Raw genomic sequence first — 23448 nt, 5'->3', positions numbered from 1 at the left:
TGTCAATGAAGAAAAATCAAGCGAAACTTCCAGATTTGTGGCTTGACCGTTTTCCACCCTCTCAACTGAACTTTATGACATTCCTAAGTATTTGATTGATTTTAAGAGAAAAATCTCATAATTAGAGTTAAATAGATTTAGATCTTGCAGTACTTTACTTTGTATTTCAAAACTGCCCGTTCCCTGGCAGACAAAAGCCAGTACAAAGCACCCATGAAAACTGTGCATTCTGGCCGGGCGCGGTGGCTCAAGCCTGTAATCCCAGCACTTTGGGAGGCCGAGAAGGGAGGATCACGAGGTCAGGAGTTCGAGACCATCCTGGCTAACACGGTGAAACCCCGTCTCTACTAAAAAATACAAAAAGCTAGCCGGGCGAAGTGGCTGGCGCCTGTAGTCCCAGCTACTCAGGAGGCTGAGGCAGGAGAATGGCGTAAACCCGGGAGGCGGAGCTTGCAGTGAGCTGAGATCCGGCCACTGCACTCCAGCCCGGGCGACAGAGCGAGACTCCGTCTCAAAAAAAAAAAAAAAAAAGAAAAGAAAAAAAAAAAAAAGAAAATTGTGCATTCTTAAAAGGATTAACACAATTTACATTCGTAAGTAAATGTTTATTCTTCTCCCCTTTAAATTATAGGGATAAGTATAAAATCTCTCAAGATTTTTGCAGGGAAATTTTCTTTATGAGTTGCTTAACTTACTTTGGCTGTATGCCATTTTTGTTACACAAATTGATGGGTAATTTTCAATAATGCGTAGCTAAATTTTGAAAAATTCTTTCCTGTCATCATTTCAGATTCCTTTTGCCAAAGATTGTGGAAACAAGGAAAAATGTATCTCGGACCTCAGCCTGCATGTCGCCACCACAGAAAAGGACCTGCTAATTGTCCGGTCCCAGAATGATAAGTTCAATGTTAGCCTCACAGTCAAAAATACAAAGGACAGTGCCTACAACACCAGGACAATAGTGCATTATTCTCCAAATCTAGTTTTTTCTGGAATTGAGGTAAACTTTTAGTTTTTCATCTATTTATTCTCTTAACAGTTATTTACCGAGCCTACTTTTCATGCTGCTGAGATAATTACTTTTATTAGATTGATTTTGAAAGAATAGAAGGAATTTTTTACATTAGTCCTCACCAATGGTGAAAGTATTAAGCTTTTTAAAAAAGTTTTATTTATTCAAATATGTATGTCTTTTCTTAGATTCTGTATGAGGAAAGGATAGCTCATGTATAAAAATTGTATGTTTTACAAAATCCTTAAACCACTGAAACTGAAACGGAGTCAAGGAAAACAACAACAATCAAAGCCAAAACAGTTTAACAGAGGTATAGAGAGGTCCCTCTGTGTTGAGCAAAACAATTTTACCTGCAGGAAAATCAAGATGCCATATCTCCCTTTCTATGCAAAGTCCTTACTTTGGCAAGATACTTGTATCAAATAACTGTGTCTTCCTGATTCGTAACAGAAGTTTCTTTTATTATGTTGGCAAAAAACTATATTAATCTGTGTAAGATACTATATCAGAGGTAATCAGCATTTCCAAATTTGAACTTTGCTTTTAATTCTGATCTCCAAATGAATCCCACTGAGTTAAAATTTTATGTATATTTATATTAATTAATATTACATACAATTTATTTTAAAAACAATGCACTTATTAATATTATACATATTGTCTACTTTCTGTAAACTCAGATTTCACGGACATTTCTCTCTGTTAGGATGTCACTTAGAGACATGATGACTAAGACAAACCTAAAATTAATGTCCTATATTACTATATTTTGGATTCAATTAAGAATATTAATTATAGGCTGGGCACGGTGGCTCATGCCTGTAATCCCAGCACTTTGGGAGACTGAGGCGGGCAGATCATGAAGTCAGGAGATCGAGACCATCCAGGCTAACACGTGAAACCCCCTCTCTACTAAAAATACAAAAAATTAGCAAGGCATGGTGGCATGTGCCTATAGTCCCAGCTACTCGGAAGGCTGAAGCAGGAGAATTGCTTGAACCTGGGAGGCGGAGGTTGCAGTGAGCCGAGATCGCTCCACTGCACTCCAGCCTGGGCGACAGAGAGAGATCAAGACTCTGTCTCAAAAAATAATAATTATTATTAAAATTATAAATATAAATGTGCAAAGTAATCTTGGGGAAAATATTACCACAAAATTATTCTCTATTAAAAACTATTGCCTATATCCTCCTCAGCTGATTTAATGGCCTGGCAGAGAGGCATAGCTACAAATCTGACAGTGCATCTCTTCTGTGTATATTAACAATAACAACAGTAATAATGATGGCAACTATTAATTGAGTCATATCATGTTTTAGGCCCTGTTCTAAGGATTTCACTTATTTAATTTTCATTAATTATTTTGTAAGTAGGTATGACTGTACTGCAGAGATGCAAAGCTAAAACCTTTTTTTCATGTTTTAACATTCTTGTAATTGCATTTTACAATTGATAACATGTTTATTTACCTGGCAGTGTTATTTTTCCTTCTTATGGGTATGTAAAAATAATGGCGTATCTCATGTTCAATGGCATTTTACATTGGACAAAATATAGTATATGACTAAACCACTTGAAAGAAAATCAGTCCCAGAGAGGTGAGAAATCTCAACAAGGATAAAGCTAACAGTGGTGCAGTCAGGGTTTAAATTCTGGTGGTCACGGGTCAGAGCCTATGCTCTTATCCACTGCACTAAACTCCTCCAATGACTAACATTCAATGAAGGCTGCTCTGTGCCAGTCTTGGGTGTGTGAATTATTTTATGCAGCCACCGCAATCACCCTGTGAGGGAGGTGCTATTAGTACTTCCATTTTAAAACTGAAGATTTAGGCAGGATTGTGAGATATTCTTTGTCTTTCAGGCACCCACAAGTGGTGTTTTAGGATTTCCATGAGTGTAGAACAGCTGGTCCCAGAATTCGTTGCCTCTTCCAGCTAAATCAAGACAAAAATATTGGCAAGGCAGTCACCAAGACACATCTAGGAAAATTCTGAAAGAACACGTTTCAGTATTTCAGCTGCTTGTCTGCTCTGATTCTGTTTACTTTCTCTTCCTAGGCTATCCAAAAAGACAGTTGTGAATCTAATCATAATATCACGTGTAAAGTTGGATATCCCTTCCTGAGAAAAGGAGAGATGGTGAGCAGATTATACAAAATACATGTGGAAATTGAATATGAAAAGTAGTATGTGCAAAGACAAACATATAAATCCTTCCAATGGTAGTTTAGGATAATACAAATGAAAAATGTTCAGTTCAAAATTGTGACAGATTAGAATATGCTATGGTCAGAATGTTTGTGCCCCAACAAAATTCGTATGTTAATACTTAATCCCCAATGTGATAGTAGTAAAAGATGAGGCCTTTAGGAGGTCATTAGGTCCAGAGGGTGGAGCTCCCATGAGGGATTAGTGCCCTCATAAGAGAGGCTTGAGGGAGACTGCTCACCTCTTCTGCCATGCGAGAACACATAACAGGTACCATCTATGAGAACTGGGTGTTTCCAGACACTGAATCTGTTGGTGCCTTGATCTTGGACTTCCCAACCCTCAGAACTGTGACCAAAATATTTCTGTTATTTATAAATTGCCTGGTATAAGGTATTTTGCACAAGGTGTAAGGTACACAATACATTATACCAGGCAATTTATAAATAACAGAAACATACTGTAACAACCTTGTAACACTTCTCACACAGGCAAACTCGAACACCAAGACAAGATTTAAAGTTTATACTACGTAACATATCTAATTTATATTAAATAACATATCTCATAAAATGGAGCTGGGAAATTCTGTTATTGGAGTCTCCTAGGTAGTAGGTGTCTCTGGCCTTCAAGAAAAAGAATGCTTCAAATAGATTGGTTTAGAACTTAATTCAGAAATTCTCCTTCCATCTCTCTCTTTTTAAAAAACAATTGCCTTATTGAGATATAATTCATGTAGCATAGAGTTCACTCATTCAAAGTGTGTATTTCATTGAATTTTAGTACATTCACCAAATTATAAATTGTGCAGTCATTTTGACACTTGAGTTTAGAACATTTTCACACACCACAAAGAAACCACATATGCATTGGCAGTCACTCTGGTTTTCGTCAACAGCCTTTCTCCCAACCCCAGGCAACCACTAATCTACTTTCTTTTTCTGTGGAACGAATTTAGTTTCTAAATATTAATTGACTTTTATTTGCAGTTCTAGAATCAGGCACCACCTTATTCTGTAAAATAAAATGAGTGATGGAAGAGCTGAGGAGAGGACATTGACTTTATAGACAGAAAAGGTCTAAAGAAAGCAGAAACAGAATGAAAAGTTGATTGGTCATTTCAAAGTTATTTTCCTTGTAAAAGTGAAAGCAGAGGGGATTTTCTTATCATGCTGTCTGAAACTGGTTTGACTGGGGATTTGGTGATTATCTCTCACTTTCCTCATCTCTCAAAAATTCAGACAAGTGATTCAATTTTGGCTTTATGGTGTGGAACTTAAGCATTATTTAGTCTGTTGGGCCTAGAGCAAGAGCTCAGTCCAAACCAGTGACCTCCTATACATTTTATTTAACATATTTCATAGTCTATTCTGGCTGCTATAACTAAATACTATAAACTGAGTAGCTTATAAACCAGAAGTTTATTTCTCACAGTTCTGGAAGCTGGGAAGTCCAAGGTAAATGCACTGATAGATCCAGTGTCTGGTGAGGGCCCATTTCATGCTTCATAGAAGACGTCTTTTCAGTGCATCCTCAGATAGCAGAAGCAGGGAGGCAGCGTTCTGAGTCCCCTGTTACAAGGGTACTCATCCCACTCATGCAGGCTCTGCCCTTATGATCTCATCAGCTGCCCAAAGGCCCCATCACCTAATGTCATCACATTGGTGTTTAGGTTTCAACACATGAATTTTGAGGGGAAACACTCACATCATAGTAATATGTAAAACACGGTACACATTCACATTGAAAAGAACGTGTATATTAACATTATTCTATTTTTGAGATACAATAAGGTTTCATTTTGTAAGACAATGTTTCTCAAATAACTTCACAATTTGAGTTTAGGTAATGTCATTTATCGAAATTGAATATTTTAGTCAAAGTAAACAATTTCTTATCTGTTGCTAAAGACATATTTTTATTTTATAGGTAACTTTCAAAATATTGTTTCAGTTTAACACATCCTATCTCATGGAAAATGTGACCATTTATTTAAATGCAACAAGGTGGGTTTACATGTGTATAAATATAAGTATATGAATGTATATTGCTGTTTCTGTGTATTTTGAATATTTTGCTCTATAAACTCGCTGATAGTTTCTTCCAGGTTGTAGGAGATCAGTAGAAGTGGAAGGCAATTAACCACTTTGCTTCACAAAAACACCCTTATGAATAATTAGTAAAATAAAGAAATTTTCATTTAATAGAAATGATTCACCTAACTAGATTAAATCAATGAGCTATAGAAGATACCATAATCGCATATCATTTATATCTGTCAAATTGCATTTAAATTCATAAAAAATTTACTGATAATTTAAAAACTTTCGCTGACTGCCCATCAAGGTCAAATGAATCATTAGATGGACTTAAAAGTTTTGTGATATCCTTTTGTAATTTAATATACTTTATTCACATCAGTCAGAACTTCTGAAAGGTATCATAGAACACACAGATTAACAACAGCAAAAGCCCAATAAGGAAAGTGAAATAGTGGTCTTTCTTCTAATTGTATTTATCCACTGACCTGTCTCCAGTGAGATGGTGTCTTTTACTGTTTTATTCACAGTGACTAGCATTGTGCCTGCCATATTATAATCACTACATAGATGTAGACTAAATGAATAAATTAGAGAAATGAGTTAACGGATTAATTAATTCTGTACGTTAAGTCAACTCAACAAACATTTATTTGACAACTATTATGCACAAGATATTGAATCAGTCGCTGATATTGAATTACTCACTGTAAGGAATATAAAAATTACATAGGGTCAGTATTGCAGTAGGGGGTTGAGACTAGTATAAAATTATTGTAACCTGGGATAGAATAAAAACAATCCATTATAGAGATATAAAGCTGTGTCAGAAAATTACTGGAAGCTGAAATAATATCTACTTGGCAATGGGAACCCAAGAAAGCTTTATCAAGGAAATTATAATTGAGAAAGACCTTGAAGGGTAGACAGCCTTTCACAGAGAGGTTGGTGAATAGCACTAGGTGGAGCATTTCAGGCAAAATATACAGCTTAATTAAAAAGGTTATCAATTTTAGCTGAAATATAAAGAATACATAAAGTAGCAATGAAAATAAGCAGGAAGTGTGCATTCTATCATATTACACTAGGCACTGAATGTCAGTCAAGGTATTATTTCTGAATTGAACAGACCATGAAAAGCCAGTAAAGTTTCTGAGAGGTAAAGTCATCTGTACAGAGCTGCTGCTTATGGAGACTGATTTAGGAAGGCTGCAGTGTGGAATGGGTGAGAGAAAAGGGGACCATTCACGCTAAGAGCTGAGTCACACAAGTACCTGTAATCCAAGGCAGCATGCTTGCTTTCTCTGTCCTGCTGCTTCTGAGCCACTTTACACATTTGAGAATAACCAGAGTCATTAAAAAGTACTCTTATGCTCATTCTGTGAAACAGTATGTTAGGTGCTTGGTCAGTTGGTGGAGGGGTATGTGTGATAGTAATAATGAAAGCTAACACTGAATATTTCCTATGTCCTAGGCACAGTCTGAAGCACTTTATACTTATTACTCATTTAATCATCATTTATTACTCATTTAATATCCCATCTTATAGATGAAGAAACCAAGGCAAAGACAGATAAGTAATTTGACCAACATGTATCAGTGTCCAAGAACAATCCCATTCTCTGGCCCCGGAGCCAGTGTTCATTACTCATTGTATCATTTGTATGTGCTTTCTAATACGAGGAAGTATGTATATGTGTGCATACACATATATACATGTGTTTACATAATATATAATTAAAGTGATAACCAAAATCAAAGGAATAAATCAGTGCTTAACAAATAATATGATCCTCAAGTACTTAGTATAGAAAGACTATTAAAGAAGAAAACAAAAGATTTTAGATTTACTCTCAGCTGTGTGACCCTAATCACTTATCTTTGCTAAGTCCTCATCTGTGATAAATAAGAATCACCTGGGGGTAGATAGGTGGTTAAAAACAGAAATTCCTGGGCCCCAAGTTGGAACCACTACATCCACATTTCTAAGGGAAGCTGGGTAATCTCTGTATTTTAACAATTAAACCCAGGGATTCTCATCATTATTGTCATGAAATTTTGAAAAACATAAGTCAGTGTGATTGTCAACTCTAGTTGCACATCAGAATCAACTTGGGAACTTTCAACCATACCAATCATTTCTGATCTCCTTCTTCACCCCAATTTAAAAAATAATTAAAAGTTATACTCTTAGGTGCTTTTATTTAGTTGCCAGGACAAGCTTCTCTTTCAAACACTTAGAAATATCTCTAAATAGTCAAGATTTTAATGGTTTGTCTGAATGTGCTGTGTATTTTCTAGCGACAGTGAAGAACCTCCTGAAACCCTTTCTGATAATGTAGTAAACATTTCTATCCCAGTAAAATATGAAGTTGGACTACAGTTTTACAGGTAAGAGAAAACTACATTTTTATGTTGATGCCTTTCTATTAACCCAGTGGTTCTGAAAGTGTGGTCCCTGGCTGGCCAAGGGCATCAGCATCACCTGGAAACTTGTTAGGCAAACTCTCTGGCCCCACCTGAAACCTACCAAATCAGAAACTCGGAGGATGGGGGTTAAACAAGCCTTCCAGGTAATTCTCATGCATCCTAATGCATAACCCAAAATGTTAGGTGTTAGTGATACCAGATTGCATTCGCTGTCCAGTATTAACTCCTGAATGCAAGTTGAAGACCCAAAACTCCTTCACAAAACACAATATTTTCTTAGAGGCCACCAGCATATTTCTTGGTCATTATTCTCATCCTGTGGAAGCTGATCAGTCTTCTCAATCTGGACACACAAGATTAAAGCATTTCTCATTGATAAGAACTGTTTATTTCTTCCACCATTCATAAACCATTCTTTCTCTTAAGAACTTCTTATCTATCCAAACACAAACCATGTTGACAAACTTTCTCTCTATAATTTTCCCTGCTTAAGCAGAACTCCAAGCTTTTGCTAAATAAACATGTGCAATATATACATAAAGTATAAGAATCATTGGCAAGTTGGTTTATTCTAAAAGTCTTATCATTTTATTAATTTTTAAATAATGGTGGCTAGCATTTTTTGAGCCTTTCTGTTCTGTCTTACCTGATCCTCATGATAATGCTATGATTCAAATACAACTACTATCTCCATTTTCCAGTTGAAGAATTTGAGGTTCGGAGAGGCTAATTTACCCAAGGTTATATATTCGGGAAGTGTTAGTTTAAACCATTTCACATGCTTATTTTTTTTTTCTTTTAATTTGAAAACTGTTTTAAATTGACACATAATTATTGTACATACTTATAAGGTGCTTGGAGATGTTGTGATGCAAGTAATATATAGCAATTAAACAGGGTAATTAGAACATGCATCGTCTCAAACATTTATCTTTTTTTTGCATTGGGAACATTCAGTATCTTCCTTCTGGCTTAATTTATTATCTATGGCACTCTGTACTAACTGGAGACTACAAAAATGGCATGATTATAGGATATACATATAGATTGTGCTAATATTTCTCAGCCTTTAAATTCTGTTGGCTGTTTTCTATTTTTCTGTATGCACTTCTATTGATGCACTAACTTTTCCCCAAGAGTTTTCCATTTACTTAAAATCAAATTTTGGCAAACACTTAGAAATATTTTTGTCTTCCCTTGACCGAAGTGCTGCTTAAAAACATGCTATTTTACTGTACCAAGTTCATCCAAAGAACATGGTGAAGCTGTGTGGAGAAGATTGAACTTTTAAGTTTAGCGGTAAATATAGGACTTTAAATTATGAAATGGTAAAAATTTTAAATCTATTTATAATTCAGCATTACATTTTAACTTCATTTTTCAGTAGGTATAAATGGCATAAGTGAGTTTATGGAAATTTTTCACTTGTTAACAATGAAATTTTAACTTTTAAAACTCATATTCTAGCATTTTGGCGACAAATAAGCATCAGTGACTATTGAACTAAATTATATAATCCTTCTCACTCTCCTCAAAGATTTAATTTTAACTTTCAAGGTAAATGAATTCCCCTGTGATTTGAAATCCCTACAAATATTTTCGTGGAATTACATGATATGGAGAAAGAAAATAATGAGGCCAAATAAAAGTTAAACTTTGTTGTGTTTTATTTTTCTTCTTCTAATTAATTCTTTTAAGCTCTGCAAGCGAATACCACATTTCAATTGCTGTCAATGAGACAGTCCCTGAAGTTATTAATTCTACGGAGGACATTGGAAATGAAATCAATATCTTCTACCTGGTAAGAAATTACCTCTAAAATAGTATTCTAATGGAGTTATTTGTAAATGTATAAATTAAAGTACTAACAGATGCATAAAAACATGTTCCTTCAATGTTTAGTCTCTATATTCCAGCATATTTTCTTTATAATTCCATAAATATAAATATAAGCATGTTATATATAATTATAATTTTCCATTTATGTTTTTCTTTGTAATTCCACTGAATATTTAAATTTGTGATAATTATATTTTCAAATCAATTTAGAGATCTAAGTCTCTAATTTCCTCAAAATGAGATACCATTAGAATGGCTTTCTAGAAAAAAATATAAACTATGGAACTAGATAGATGCTACCGATAAACCTGTAGACTTTACTTGCATTATTTTTCCAGTTTGACTGAAAAAAGTACCTTTTCATTAATTATGACTATATCAGAAATTTGTTATCACAATTGTCTTGGCAAATTTTTTTACTCAACAAATAAATATGTATCATGTTCTCCTTATTGTTGCCTTTCACATGCATTGTACTATCAATCACTTATGTTGGTACTACCACCTCCTTAAGTGATGCTTTCTATTATATTTATTTTTCCTTTTAAATCCTTCATAACAAACTCTTCCTAACCACTATAGCAGACGATCATGGAATTTTATTTTAGGTAATGGCTAGTTACTGACACAGACTCAAGGTAAAATGACTCAAGGAAAAAAGAGAACACAATTCAAATAATGGATTTAAATATGTATTCAAAAATATGAGATAATGCAACAAAATTATAAATGAAAATAGCCTCAATCCCTTTGGGAATTGCCAACCCCAAAAAAATGTTCTCTCACAAAATATAAATAAACACATACTCCCAAGATTAATTTCATTTTTAAAAATGTGTATTCTTTGCTAGAATTCCTACGACAAGATATACCCTGGAAATTAGCATAAATGCCAATCACTCTACTGGATTCCAGGATAGATTTTTGCAATTCAGGCTATCAGATTTCTCCAGCCCCATTCACTTTCCCTGAACTAGAAAATTCAGCAAAAAAAGAAAGAAAACAAAAAGACTTTGTTGTAGATCTTTATATATTGTAACTTATTAGGGTCCAGATTTGAAATAGGTACTCTCTCTTATAAAAGTGTTGATATGAATTACATTGCTAGGAATATTCCTGATCACAAAACTTTGTGTATATCTCTGATTATTTTGCTGAAGTAAATTCTAGAATTGGAATAACGGAGTTTTTTAAAAGAACTTTTTTTAAGGTGAAACCCAGTAAGTTTACTGCTAGGAATTTTCCCTAGGAAATTTTTGGTGATAGAAACAAAGATTTCAGGGATATTCTTAACAATATTATTTATAATAGTTTAAAAACTAATTATATGGGCACAATCTAAACACTTAACACAATGAAATTACTTAAATAAATTATCATATATTTAGTGAAGAGATTATCATATATTCAATGGAGAGACTTTATGTAATTTTTTTTCTTTTTTTTTTTTTTTAATACTTTAAGTCCTAGGGTACATGTGCACAAGGTGCAGGTTTGTTACATATGTATACATGTGCCATGTTGGTGTGCTGCACCCATTAACTCGTCATTTACATTAGGTATATCTCCTAATGCTATCCTTCCCCCTTCCCCCCTCCCCACAATAGACCCCAGTGTGTGATGTTCCCCTTCCTGTGTCCAAGTGATCGCATTGTTCAATTCACACCTATGAGTGAGAATATGCGGTGTTTGGTTTTCTGTTCTTGCGATAGTTTGCTGAGAGTGATGGTTTCCAACTGCATCCACGTCCCTACAAAGGACATGAACTCATCCTTTTTTATGGCTGCATAGTATTCCATGGTGTATATGTGCCACATTTTCTTAATCCAGTCTGTCACTGATGGACATTTGGGTTGATTCCAAGTCTTTGCTATTGTGAATAGTGCCACAATAAACATACGTGTGCATGTGTCTTTATAGCAGCATGACTTATAATCCTTTGGGTATATCCCCAGTAGTGGGATGGCTGGGTCAAATGGTATTTCTTTTTTTTTTTTTTGAGGTGGAGTCTCGCTCTGTGGCCCAGACTGGAGTGCAGTGGCCGGATCTCAGCTCACTGCAAGCTCCGCCTCCCGGGTTCACGCCATTCTCCTGCCTCAGCCTCCAGAGTAGCTGGGACTACAGGCGCCCGCCACCTCACCCGGCTAGTTTTTGTATTTTTAGTAGAGACGGGGTTTCACCGGGTTAGCCAGGGTGGTCTTGATCTCCTGACCTCGTGATCCGCCCGTCTAGGCCTCCCAAAGTGCTGGGATTACAGGCTTGAGCCACCGCGCCCGGCCTTTAAATGGTATTTCTAGTTCTAGATCCTTGAGGAATTGCCACACTGTTTTCCACAATGGTTGAACTAGTTTACAGTCCCACCAACTACTTTATGTAATATTTTAGAAGGCACATTTTGGTGTAAGAAACCATAATGCTGCTATTTACTAGCTTTGTGATCTTAGAAGTTCTTAATTTTCATTCCAACCTTCTTACCTCATAGATAAAACAAAGATAATAAGAGGATCTGCTTTCTGGAGTTGTTAACAGGGTTAAAGGTAATAATGCGTATAAGAAGATGAGCACAGTGTGTGGCACGTAGTCAACAATATTGATATTGTGGTTGTTTTAAACAGTCATATTCTCAATAAACTTATACGTTTAAAGGAAAATGCCATAGCATAATGCATTTTACAGACAGGGTATGAAACTTTGTATTTTATTGTGATACAAATTGTATAAATATGCATATATGTAAATAGTAAAGACAGGTGACATACACTAAAATGTTACCAAGGTAGTTTAAGTGTAGGAAACTTTTATTTTCTGTTTATTTCCAGTATTTTCCAATGTTTCTACAAGGAATATATTTTAATTTAAAAAAATGGTAATTACAGAACACAGGATTTCTGACTGAATATCAGGAAACAGAATTTGACTGGAAATCAGGAAGATAAGAGTTAGGGAGCATGTTTCAAGGTCTAGGCACAGCTGGTCAGGAACCCCCGGAATTCCAGGACTAAAGGATGTATTTAATCTTTACCAACCCAGGAAATTGCTTCAGATCTGAGGAGCTGTCAGTCTGGAAGTCTCAGTTGGGTAGATCACTGGCTTTCCTTGCATCTGTCTATGTAGATCAAGGGGTTCCCTACCCAGGTAAAGATGCTGCACAGGGATGCCGTAGGCTTCGGGCCTGCAGATTATGCTTCAGCAGTGGGAAGGGGACCACTGCACCTGGTTGTCCCAGTTCAGTTGCACCTTCTAAGCAGGCAAAGACCTCTGGATAGTGAGTTCAGTTTCCTGTTGAACTTCATCCTGCCCACCTTTCCCTCTGAGCTATACTCACTACTGGTAGCAGAACATGATGCTAAGTGGAAATTCTAGGTTAGTGGATAAAAACGAATGGATACAATTAATCTGACTCTCATAAAACCAGATTATCAATAGCCAGTGGCACAGTAGCCCTAGCTGGGGGTAGAATTGTGAAGGGAAGCAGATGGGAGTCTGGTTTGCCTGTATAGTGGTGGCACATCCCACCTAGCCAGGATTAGAGATGATTTATGGGTTTAGGGAATTATGTCAAACTGGGTAAAGGCAACCAAAAATCTAAATTGTTCCATGGTCCTCCCTTCTTTCCAATTTCAAAAAGATTGGTATGTTAAAAAAAAAAAAAAAAAAGAATGAGCATGGCAAGAACATAATAACAGATAAAAACTTCCAATTCTGTTTTTCTATTAATCCTAGGTCTATTAAGAGAATGGGGGATGGAGGAACGATATGATTATAGCTGATATATACAGCTACTGATCGTTAAGTGTCCGTATTTTCTTGCTAGCTGAATTATGCCAATTCTCTGTACAGCACCATAAAGGATCTACATTCATTTGGGGATTCAAAATATTACACAAGTTACTTCATCAGCTAGAAAACAAAGTCCTACATAAGACAGAAAGAATTCTGTTAAAAGAGGAAGAAAGATTACATTTCCATTTTTTTCTTGTAGATTAGAAAAAGTGGATCTTTTCCAATGCCAGAACTTAAGCTGTCAATTTCATTCCCCAATATGACATCAGATGGTTATCCTGTGCTGTACCCAACTGGATTGTCATCTTCTGATGTAAGTCATGTGTGCCTTGGAATTATGTCATTACTGTTATCTTTTCCACTTTATGTTTAAGCCTTTTGTTCAGCATGATACTTGCAATAAGGAGTTTTACCAAAGTAACATGGAGAGGTATTGAGATAATTAAAAGCAAATACTAATAGATGTATTATTCCCTAGGACTGCTGTAACAAATTATCACAAATCAAGTGACTTAACACAACAAAAATTTATCCTTTCACAGTTCTGGAGTCCAGAAGTCCAAAATCAAGGTGTTGACAGTGTTAATTCCCTCTGAAGGCTCAAGAGAGACTCTTTTTCATGCTGTTTTCTTAGCTTCTGGTGACAGCTGGCAACCCTAGGCATGCCTTGGCTTGCAGCAGCATAACTCCTATCTCTGCCTCTGTCTTCACATGGCCTTCTCTGTGTTTCTGTGTGTTCTCCTTCTCTCTTTGGGTTTCTGCACACTCATCATTAGATTTAGGGTCCACCTTAAATCCAGTGATCTCATCTGGAGATCCTTAATATAATTATATCTGCAAAGACCCTGTTTCCAAGTAAAGTCACATTTACTAGTTCTAGGAGGATTTAGGCATATCTTTGGGGACCACTGTTCAATCCACTAGAGCAGATTTTAGATAATTCATTGTTATGAAATGTTTGTTACCCTTTTCCTTGGTTTGTGGTAATCAAACAACTCTATAAAGTGACTTCTTAATTGTGCCTAAGCATGCACAGCTGCAAACAAAATAGTAGAATTGTATTTACTCACATCCCAAATAATAGCAATATTGCACCCCCTTTATATTTTTAGCATTGAATGAGACTATATGATAGTTCATTATGGTTTAGTGTCTAAAACAAAAAAAATCACCGTAAGTATTGAATTAATGTGTGCATGATTTCAGAATTTGAAAATCTGTCTTTTCATGCATTTTTAAAAGTATTCTCAGAAATCAAGGAATAGCAAAAGTGCTAATTGGCTTGTGACCACTTAAATGTTTTCCTAAGGGCAAAGAAAAAATAAGCCTCTGGAATTTCCCTCAAATCCAAAAAGGCAGGTTTGTGAAAATCTAGAAGAGAAAAAAAAAAATTGTACTTTTCATACTGCTTAGGAAACTTTACTCTTATTAACTTTTATCAAGGGTGTAGAGAGTACTGGGGAAGCAAAAGGTTTACTAGGTGAAGTCTAGAACCAGCTGTCTTATAAACATAGCATTTAAACATAATATGTTAACATCTATTGGGTTGTCTGCTTACGTCTTCCGTGTAGACTGAGTGTCTTATCCTTGGTGTGTAGGGAATCAAAAGTATTATTGGATGAATACGTAAGTACAGATGAAGGTCCCTCTCTTTTCAACTGTTTCATGAGCTATACTATTGAACAAGTATTTTTGTTGTTTTTGTTTCCTTCTTTTTTTTTTTTTTTTAATTTTGAGACAGAGTCTCTCTCTGTCACCCAGCCTGGAGTGCAGTGGCATGATCTTAGCTCACTGCAACCTCCGCCTCCCATGTCCAAATGATTCTCCTGCCTCAGCCTCCCAAGTAGCTGGGACTACAGGTGCTCACCACCACACCCAACTAATTTTTGTGTTTTAGCAGAGATGGGGGGTCTCACAATGTTGGCCAGGCTGGTCTCGAACTCCTGACCTCAGCTGATCCACCCGCCTCAGCCTCCCAAAGTGCTAGGATTACAGATGTGAGCCACCGTGTCTGGCAGTTGTTTTTGATTTTATCAGTAGAATTTTAAATGTTTTTCTCTCTCTGTAGTATAGAATTCATAAGCTTATCTTTGATTAAAGTAATAAATTAATGAATGTATTAATCATGTAATAGTAACTTCTATTAGCATTCTTTCTTTTCCATAACAACCTCACTGGTGTCCATTACAATTCAAGAGTAGCATATTATCTTGGGGTGGATATATATGTATGTGTGACTGGTACACAACAACCTTTTCCATACTGCACACTTACAAAAATGGATCTTTAATATATGGCAACGGCTGTCATTCACAGATTCTTCACACTACTGTTGCAAGTCATTTTTTCCTCTGATATCTGGCATTGTCTAGTAAATGTAATATTTTCATTTCTAGAATGCAAACTGCAGACCCTATATCTTTGAGGATCCTTTCAGTATAGACTCTGGAAAGAAAATGACTACATCAACTGACCATCTCAAACAAGGCACAATTCTGGTAAATTAAGACAAGTTCTATTTTATCTTTTGCTTTCCAAATGAATAAAATTGATATCAATCTAGAAAAACCATCTGAAGTATTTAAATATAGTATATTTGATAAAATGGCAAGAACACTGATATGTATCTCTGGACATTTAAACAGGACTGCAATCCATGTAAATTTGCTACCATCACATGTAATCTCACTCCTTCTGACATGAGCCAAGTGAATGTTTCACTCATCTTGTGGAAACCAACTTTTATAAAAGTAAGTAACTACATTGTTCTATGCACTGATTGAATATTATCAACACATATTCATTTACCACTTAGAATATGCAAGGCACTATGCTGCTGTTGGAAAGACTGTGAGACTGGAAGTCTAAGAGGATGTGACCAAGCCCCAGCTCTACTTAACCAGCTATGTGTGCCTCATCTTCCCTGTCTGTTAAGAGCTAAGATATCACCAAGGTCCCTTCTGGAGAGATACACTTTTTTCAATCTCTCCTATCCTTTTTCTTTGTACCTTAAGACATAAATACCTTTCCAGTACCAAAGCTTGCACTTATCTTAATAATTTGGAGCTCAATTAATGTGCAGAGTATAATAAAGTGGCAACCTTTGACCCCAGGAACAAGGGAAAGAGCTAACACATACCATAGACTTACTGTGTTTTATCAGACTTTTATTATGTATGTAATTTTATAATATATAGGTATATATGAAGACATTTTTAACCCCTTATAAAGCCAAATCCGTCTGACAATAACCTACTTTAAAACTTTTTATTGTATTTTGTATGATTTGTTTCTCAAGAAGTATTTAGTTGAACATATGGCATTGCCATTTTTGAATTTGATCATAGTAAGTTGCTATTTTTATGTCACTAACTGTTAATATTGGCAATTTCATTTTTTAAATTTCAACTTTAATTTTAGATACAGGGAGTATACACGCATGGGTTTGTTACATGGATATATTTATAGGATATTGAGGTTTAGGGTACAGATTCCATCGCTAAAGTAGTGGATATAATACCTAGTAGGTAGTTTTGTCAGCTCCCTCAAGTAGTCCACAGTGTCTACTATTCCCATCTTTATATCCATGAGTACCCAAGGCCTAACTCTCACTTTATGTAAGAACATGTGGTATTTGGTTTTCTGTTCCTGTGGAATTTGCTTAGGATTTTGGCCTCCATCTGCATGTATCCTGCTTCAAAGGACATGATTTTGTTCTTTTTTATGGCTGTGCAGTGTTCCATGGTGTATATGTACATATTTTCTTTATCCAGGCCACTGTTGATGGGCACTTATGTTGATTCCATGTCTTTGCTGTTGTGAATAGCACTGCAATGAAGATATGACTGCCTATGTCTTTTTGGTAAACAGTTTCTTTTGGGTATATACACCCAGTAATGGGATTGCTGGGTTGAATGGTAGTTCTGTTTTAAGTTGTTCGAGAAATCTCCAAACTGCTTTCCACTGGCTGAACTATTTTACATCCCTACCAACAGTGTATAAGCTTTTCGTTTTCTCCACTGCCTCACCATTTTCTGTTATTTTTTGACTTCTTAATAATAGCCATTCTGACTGGAATGAGATGGTACCTCATTTTGACTTTGATTTGCATTTCTCTAATGATTAGTGATAATGAGAGTTTTTTCATATGTTTGTTGGCCACCCGTGTGTCATCTTTTGAGGAGTCTATTCATGCCCTTTGCCCATTATTTAATGTGGTTATTTGTTCTTTGCTTGCTGATTTGTTCAAGTTTCTTGTTCTGGATATTAGACCTTTGTCAGATGCATAGTTTTCAAATGTTTTCTCCCATTCTGTAGGTTTTCTGTTTACTCTATTGATAGTGTACTTTGTTGTGCAGAAGCTCTTTAGTTTAATTACATCCCACTTATCCATTTTTGTTTTTGTTGCAATTGCTTTTAGAGACTTAGCGAAAAATTATTTGCCAAGACCAATGTCAGGGAGGGTATTTCCTAGGTTTTCTTATAATATTTTTATAGTTTAAGGTCTTATATTTAAATATTTAATTTATCTTGGTTAGTTTTTGTATATGGGGAAAGTTAGGGGTCCAGTTTCATTCTTCTGCATATGGCTAGCCAGTTATCCCAACACCATTTATTGACTAGGTAGTCCTTTCCCCATTGCTTGCTTTTGTTGGCTTTATCAAAGATCAGATGGCTGTAGGTATGTGGCTTTATTTCTGAATTCTCTATTCGATTCCACTGGCTCACGTGGCTCTTCTGTACCAATATCACACTGTTTGGATTACCGTAGCCTTATAGTAGGTTCGAAGTCAGGCAGTGTGATGGGTCTGGCTTTGTTCTTTTTACTTACGATTACTTTGGCTACCTGAGCTCTTTTTTTAGATTCATATGAATTACAGAATATTTTTTTCTAATTCTGTGATACTTTGAGAGCAATAATGTTAAATCTATAAATTGTTTTGGGCAGTATGGCCATTTAATGATATTAAATTAAAAGTTTTTTCTTTTATTTGTCTCATCTCTGATTTCTTTCAGCAGTGTTTTGTAGATCGCCTTTTAGAGATCTTTCACCTCCTTGGTTAGCTGTATTCCTGGATATTTCAGTGCTTTTTTGTAGTTTCTGTAAATGGAGTTGTTCTTTATTTGACTCTCAGCTTGAACATTATTGGTGTATAGAAATGCTACTAATTTTTGTACACTTATTTTATATCCTGAAACTTGACTAAAGTCATTTGTGAATTCTAGGAGTTTTTTTTTTTTTTTTTTTTTTGGCAGAATCTTAAGGGTTTTCTAGGTATAGGACCATATTACAAGTGAAAAAAAAAAATAGCTTGACTTCTTCTATTCCTATTCTGATGTCTTTATTTCTTTATCTTGCCTTACTGCTCTGGCTAGGACTTAGAGTACTAGGTTGAATAGGACTGGTAAGAGTGGGCATCCTTGTCTTATTGGGGATATTGTCTAGGATTAGTTACAGATGACTCTTATTATTTGGAAGTATGTTCCTTTGATGCCTGTCTCTACCTACCCCCTGGGAAAATCCACCTGCCAGCTCTGTTGAAAGTTTTTATCATGAAGTGGTGTTGGATTTTATCAGAAGCTTTTTCTGCATCTATTGAGATGATCATATGGTTTGTGCATTTAGTCCTGTTTATGGGGTGAATCACATTTATTGATTTTCAAGTGTTGAACTAGCCTTACATCCCAGGAAAAAAATCTACTTGATCATGATGTGTTAACTTTTTGATGCGCTGCTGGATTCAGTTTGCCAGTATTTTGTTAAAAATGTGTCTCTGTTCTTCAGGGATATTAGCCTGATGTTTTCTTTTTATGTTTTTGTATCTGCTAGATTTTGGTATCAAGAGGATGCTGGCTTCATAGAATGAGTTTGGGAGGAGCCTCTCCTCTCCAATTTTTTGGAATAGTTTCAATTTGGTACCAGCTTTTCTTTGTACATCTGTTAGAATTCAGCTGTGACTTTATCTGGTCCAGGGCTTTTCTTGGTTAATATGTTTTTTAAATTACTGACTCAATTTCAGAAATTGTTAGTGGTCTGTTCAGATTTTCATGTTCTTTCTGCTTCAATCTTGGGAGGTTGCATGTTTCCAGGAATTTACCTATTTTCGTTTTCCATTTGCATGGTAGATTGTTCTCCATCCGCTTACTTTGAGCCTGTGAATGTTGTTACTTGTGAGATGAGTTGAAGACAGCATGCAGTTGGGCCTTGTCTTTTTATCCATCTTTCTACTCTATGTATTTTACGGGGGTGTTTAACCCTTTTACATTCAGGGTTAGTATTGACATATGAGATTTTGATGCTGTCATTGGAGGACTGATGTTCTTTAACTATGGTGTAAGTTGAGTGTGGTCATTTGGGTTTGTTTTTGGATGCTTTCAGAGGACCAAGGCTCTGCACAGGATCTTTATTTGTGGGTGAATGCTCACAGGAGTGTTTATTAACAAAATAATTTTTGATGTTGTTTGAGCAGTGATCCAGTAGAGGGCACTAAAGGGTAATGGGCAGTAGATAGGCTCTTACTCAGTCTTGCCACTCATGTATTTGCTCATTTTTGCAGGTGTGCTCTGCATTGGGTGGGGAGAGGCCTCCTCCGATCACTGGCACTGTACCCATGCTTCTTTTGTTAGGTGTTCTGGGCCACAGGCTCCCTCGGGCAGAGGCCATGGCAGGGAGATAGGTGACACCTTTTCCGAACCAGCCCTGTGGAGGGAGTCATGCCCTGTCCCAGTGCTGGCCCACACTGGCCCACAAATCCATGTGTGTTACCTGTCTCAGTGGTCTGAGATGGGGGCTGCTCCCCCCGTTGAGTGCCAGCCATAGATCTCAGCTTGGTACTTCTGAGCTGGACATACCATCTCTGGGTCTCCAGGACACCCCGCAACTCAGAGTCAAACTCTGGTTGCTGTGGAGGATCCAAAGTGCTCCCAGGTCACAGGGAAAGTACTCAGGTGGGGCACAGCACCCAGGCTGGGCAGCAGAGACTGCTCTGTGTACATGCTCCTGTGGGGCAGTTAGGCAGGGACTCTAGGAGGGTCTGGCAGAAGGGAGAGGCTGAAGAACAGACATGCCCTAGTCCCATGGAGAAAGCCTGCTCTCTCCTGGCTTGTGGTCACCTGGGGCTAGAGCCTCCCTGAAGGAGATGGGGAGTCCGAGGGGGTGATCACCTATGTCTGTGCTCTGCTCACAAAAGCTCCTGTGCTCCACGCTAGCTGAAGCTCTGTCTTTACCTACTCCCTGGGAAAATCCACCTGCCAGCTCACACATCCATTGGAGATGCTGGGTACCCTGTAGCTTAGATCCCAGATGCCTGTGGCGAGAATGTCCCTCAGTCCCCTCCCTCACCCCTTCTCCAGGAGCCATTTGGAGCCAGGAAGTAGCCCAGGCATTCAGGTACCCCACGCAGGGTTCCCAGCTTCTCCCTCTTCAGCCTTAGCATCTGTGTTGCCTCTCCACACACTCTCAGTGTTTTCTCCCTAGAAATCAGATCTGCCCAAATTATACTGTCTACTTATTAATTTGGGATCTCTTACTGGGAGACATGGCTGTGTCTAGTTAGCCATCTTGTCCCCCCAGATCATCACTTTCATTTTTAATCCTAAATAAGTGCCTAGATAAACTTCATCACCAGAATGTAGCTGTTACATGTCTTGCTACATTAAAGGTAGGCAGTTTGAGGTTTGTTTTTTCTAATGATAAATCAATAGAAAATATTTAAAACATTTTTTTTCATTCCATAACCAGGGTCTAAGTAGGGATTTTCAGTGGCAAACGAAGGAGGATGAGTGCGCAGTTATTATTTGATACTACCAGTTCCATTTGGAAGTTAACAAAATTGGAATTTTTAATCTCTCAGAAAAATCTTAGCTTTTGTAAATGTCCTACTCAAACATGACTAGCTGTCATTTTGATGAGCGTAATATATTAAGAACAAATCCTATTTGCTTTTCAGTCATATTTTTCCAGCTTAAATCTTACTATAAGGGGAGAACTTCGGAGTGAAAATAAATCACTGGTTTTAAGTAGCAGCAATCAAAAAAGAGAGGTAAGTGCAACAATGAGTTTTGAAAACATTATGCATTTTACTCTGAATTTTGCGACATAATGTTTTATAATTGTTGATAGTCCCTTAAGCAGTGACTGGTATTGCTCTCAGTAAGTGACAGACACTATTTGCTTCAAATTATACTTCATTAGCTTCAAGTGTGATTTTAGTCTTATTCTTCCTTGTAAGAAACTGGGAAAATCATGATATTTACAATTCACATGCCATGTTTGACTTTATCACTTATAACTATCACGGTGAATGGATGTTTTTACTTTCACTTTGATAACAAATGATGCAGTTGTAATTTTCCTCCTTAAAAGCTGACATTATAAAATGCAGCTGACATCTGAAGAGCAGCCTCAAAAAACAACTTCCTTATAAAAAGTGCCTTTATACTGTACAGGAAAACATGTACATTTTTAAAAATTTTCTTTCAAATTTCATTGAGAAATTTGAAACAAAAATGAGATGGTATTTCCTAATACAAATTCGGACTTGAGTCCTTAGTAAAAATAGAAAGGTTTGAGTTTTTCACTCGTGTCCTTTTTTTTAAAATAGTAAGCCAAGGTGACAGAGTAAGACCCCATCTCTAAAAAAATAAAATAAAATAAAACAAGTACTTGTTACACGTGCAGGCACTTCAGCATGATCTCCCTCCTTCTCATGGGAGAGTTTAAATGTCCCATGTGGATAAACAGCACCATGTAAATCATGAAATTCAATTTGGAAGCTCCCTAACTTTCAGATGTTCTTTTCAAATTTGTTCTTTTCAAATTATTCCAATATCAATGACTTCTGATAAGTATACACTTTTCAAGAAAAAGTAAAATACATGCATATAATGTTTACTTATGTCATAAGGAGCATTTAGCATAAGCAATGCAAAATGCAAAGTTGTTCCTTACATGGAATAGCCAACATTTCACTGAAACCTAAAAAGTTTGAGTATAGTTTATATTGGAAAAGTGATTTTGATTCCTAAATATATGTGTTAACATTTTATAATTGTTTTTATTTCCCCTATATATTAGTTAAACATTCCCCTGGAAATATTTGTTCTGCATTCATCCTAAAGGAAAAATGTATCTATATTGATAAAATTACTAAAAGTGATCATTTTGCAATTGTGTGATCTGAGGAAAATCACTGATCTTATCTAGATTCCAGTTTCCATGTCTGTAAGTTCAGGGAATTGTTTTGCATGTGTTTAAAGTCTGCCTTGCTGGGCATAGTGGCTCATGTCTGTCATCCCAGCCTATTCGGGGAACTGAGATGAAAGGATCACTTTAGCCCAGGAGTTGGAGATCAGCCTGGGCAAAATAGTGAAACCCTGTCTGTGTTTTGTTTTGTTTTGTTTTGTATTGTTTTGTTTTAAGAAACTGTCATAATGGTCTGATGCTGTGTATGTCTACATCCTTGCCAGCTCTGTCACCTACCTGGAGTGATTTACTCTCTCCCTGTTGGTTTCTTTTTCTCCCTAATCTTCCCTCTGGGTAAAGAAATTGAGGTGTTACTGTTAAAGGCAAGTACAGGGCTCAAACTATTACGAGCCATTGATATCTACCCTAAATTAACTTTTTTCAAATATCCCAGGGATGGGACACAGAGCAGATAGGTTTCATTGAGGTTTGAGTGCCACCTTGAGAGAGCTTGAGTAGCTGGAACACTAAAAGCGGTCCATTTTACAGGTTTGCTTCAGTTAAAACCTGATTTATAGATGTGGACTCAGTGATAAGTCAAGTAAAAGAGACATTGTGGTATAATGAAGAGCACACTGGGCGTGAATATATATGCAAATATTCACTTATCCATACACTTGAGATTTATGCATTATACTTTCAATTTAAAAACAAAAAATGAAGCATGCTAGAAATAAAATAAGGAGACTTTCTCAGGTTTTTATGACAACAAACTGTGACATTCCAACCTAAATTAATGCTGTTGTGATAACACAGTAGTCTACTAATTAATTTTTAACACACGTAATACTTTGGTTCTCCCTGAGTTAAACAGAAATTCACTCCTACCCTTGAGCATTCCAATTCATTGACATTTAACTCTTTATGTATAAATTTCTGAAGGATAAGA

The 23448-nt window shown here is 36.4% G+C and overlaps 1 protein-coding gene across 1 annotated transcript in view; it reads left to right on the top strand.

Moving 5' to 3' along the window:
* Positions 1-23448, top strand: part of ITGA1 (integrin subunit alpha 1) — a 167603-nt gene that overhangs the window by 134759 nt on the left and 9396 nt on the right. Inside the window, exons 19-27 of the mRNA XM_023210559.3 lie at positions 791-1000; positions 3075-3155; positions 5154-5230; positions 7565-7654; positions 9392-9494; positions 13515-13628; positions 15712-15813; positions 15961-16065; positions 21265-21357. Of these exons, the coding sequence (XP_023066327.1) occupies positions 791-1000; positions 3075-3155; positions 5154-5230; positions 7565-7654; positions 9392-9494; positions 13515-13628; positions 15712-15813; positions 15961-16065; positions 21265-21357 (975 nt within the window). The remainder of the gene's footprint in view (positions 1-790; positions 1001-3074; positions 3156-5153; positions 5231-7564; positions 7655-9391; positions 9495-13514; positions 13629-15711; positions 15814-15960; positions 16066-21264; positions 21358-23448) is intronic.

Source organism: Piliocolobus tephrosceles, chromosome 4 (assembly GCF_002776525.5).
Source record: "Piliocolobus tephrosceles isolate RC106 chromosome 4, ASM277652v3, whole genome shotgun sequence".
NCBI classification, from domain to species: Eukaryota; Metazoa; Chordata; class Mammalia; order Primates; family Cercopithecidae; genus Piliocolobus; species Piliocolobus tephrosceles.
This window is presented reverse-complemented; position numbering and strand designations above follow the sequence as displayed.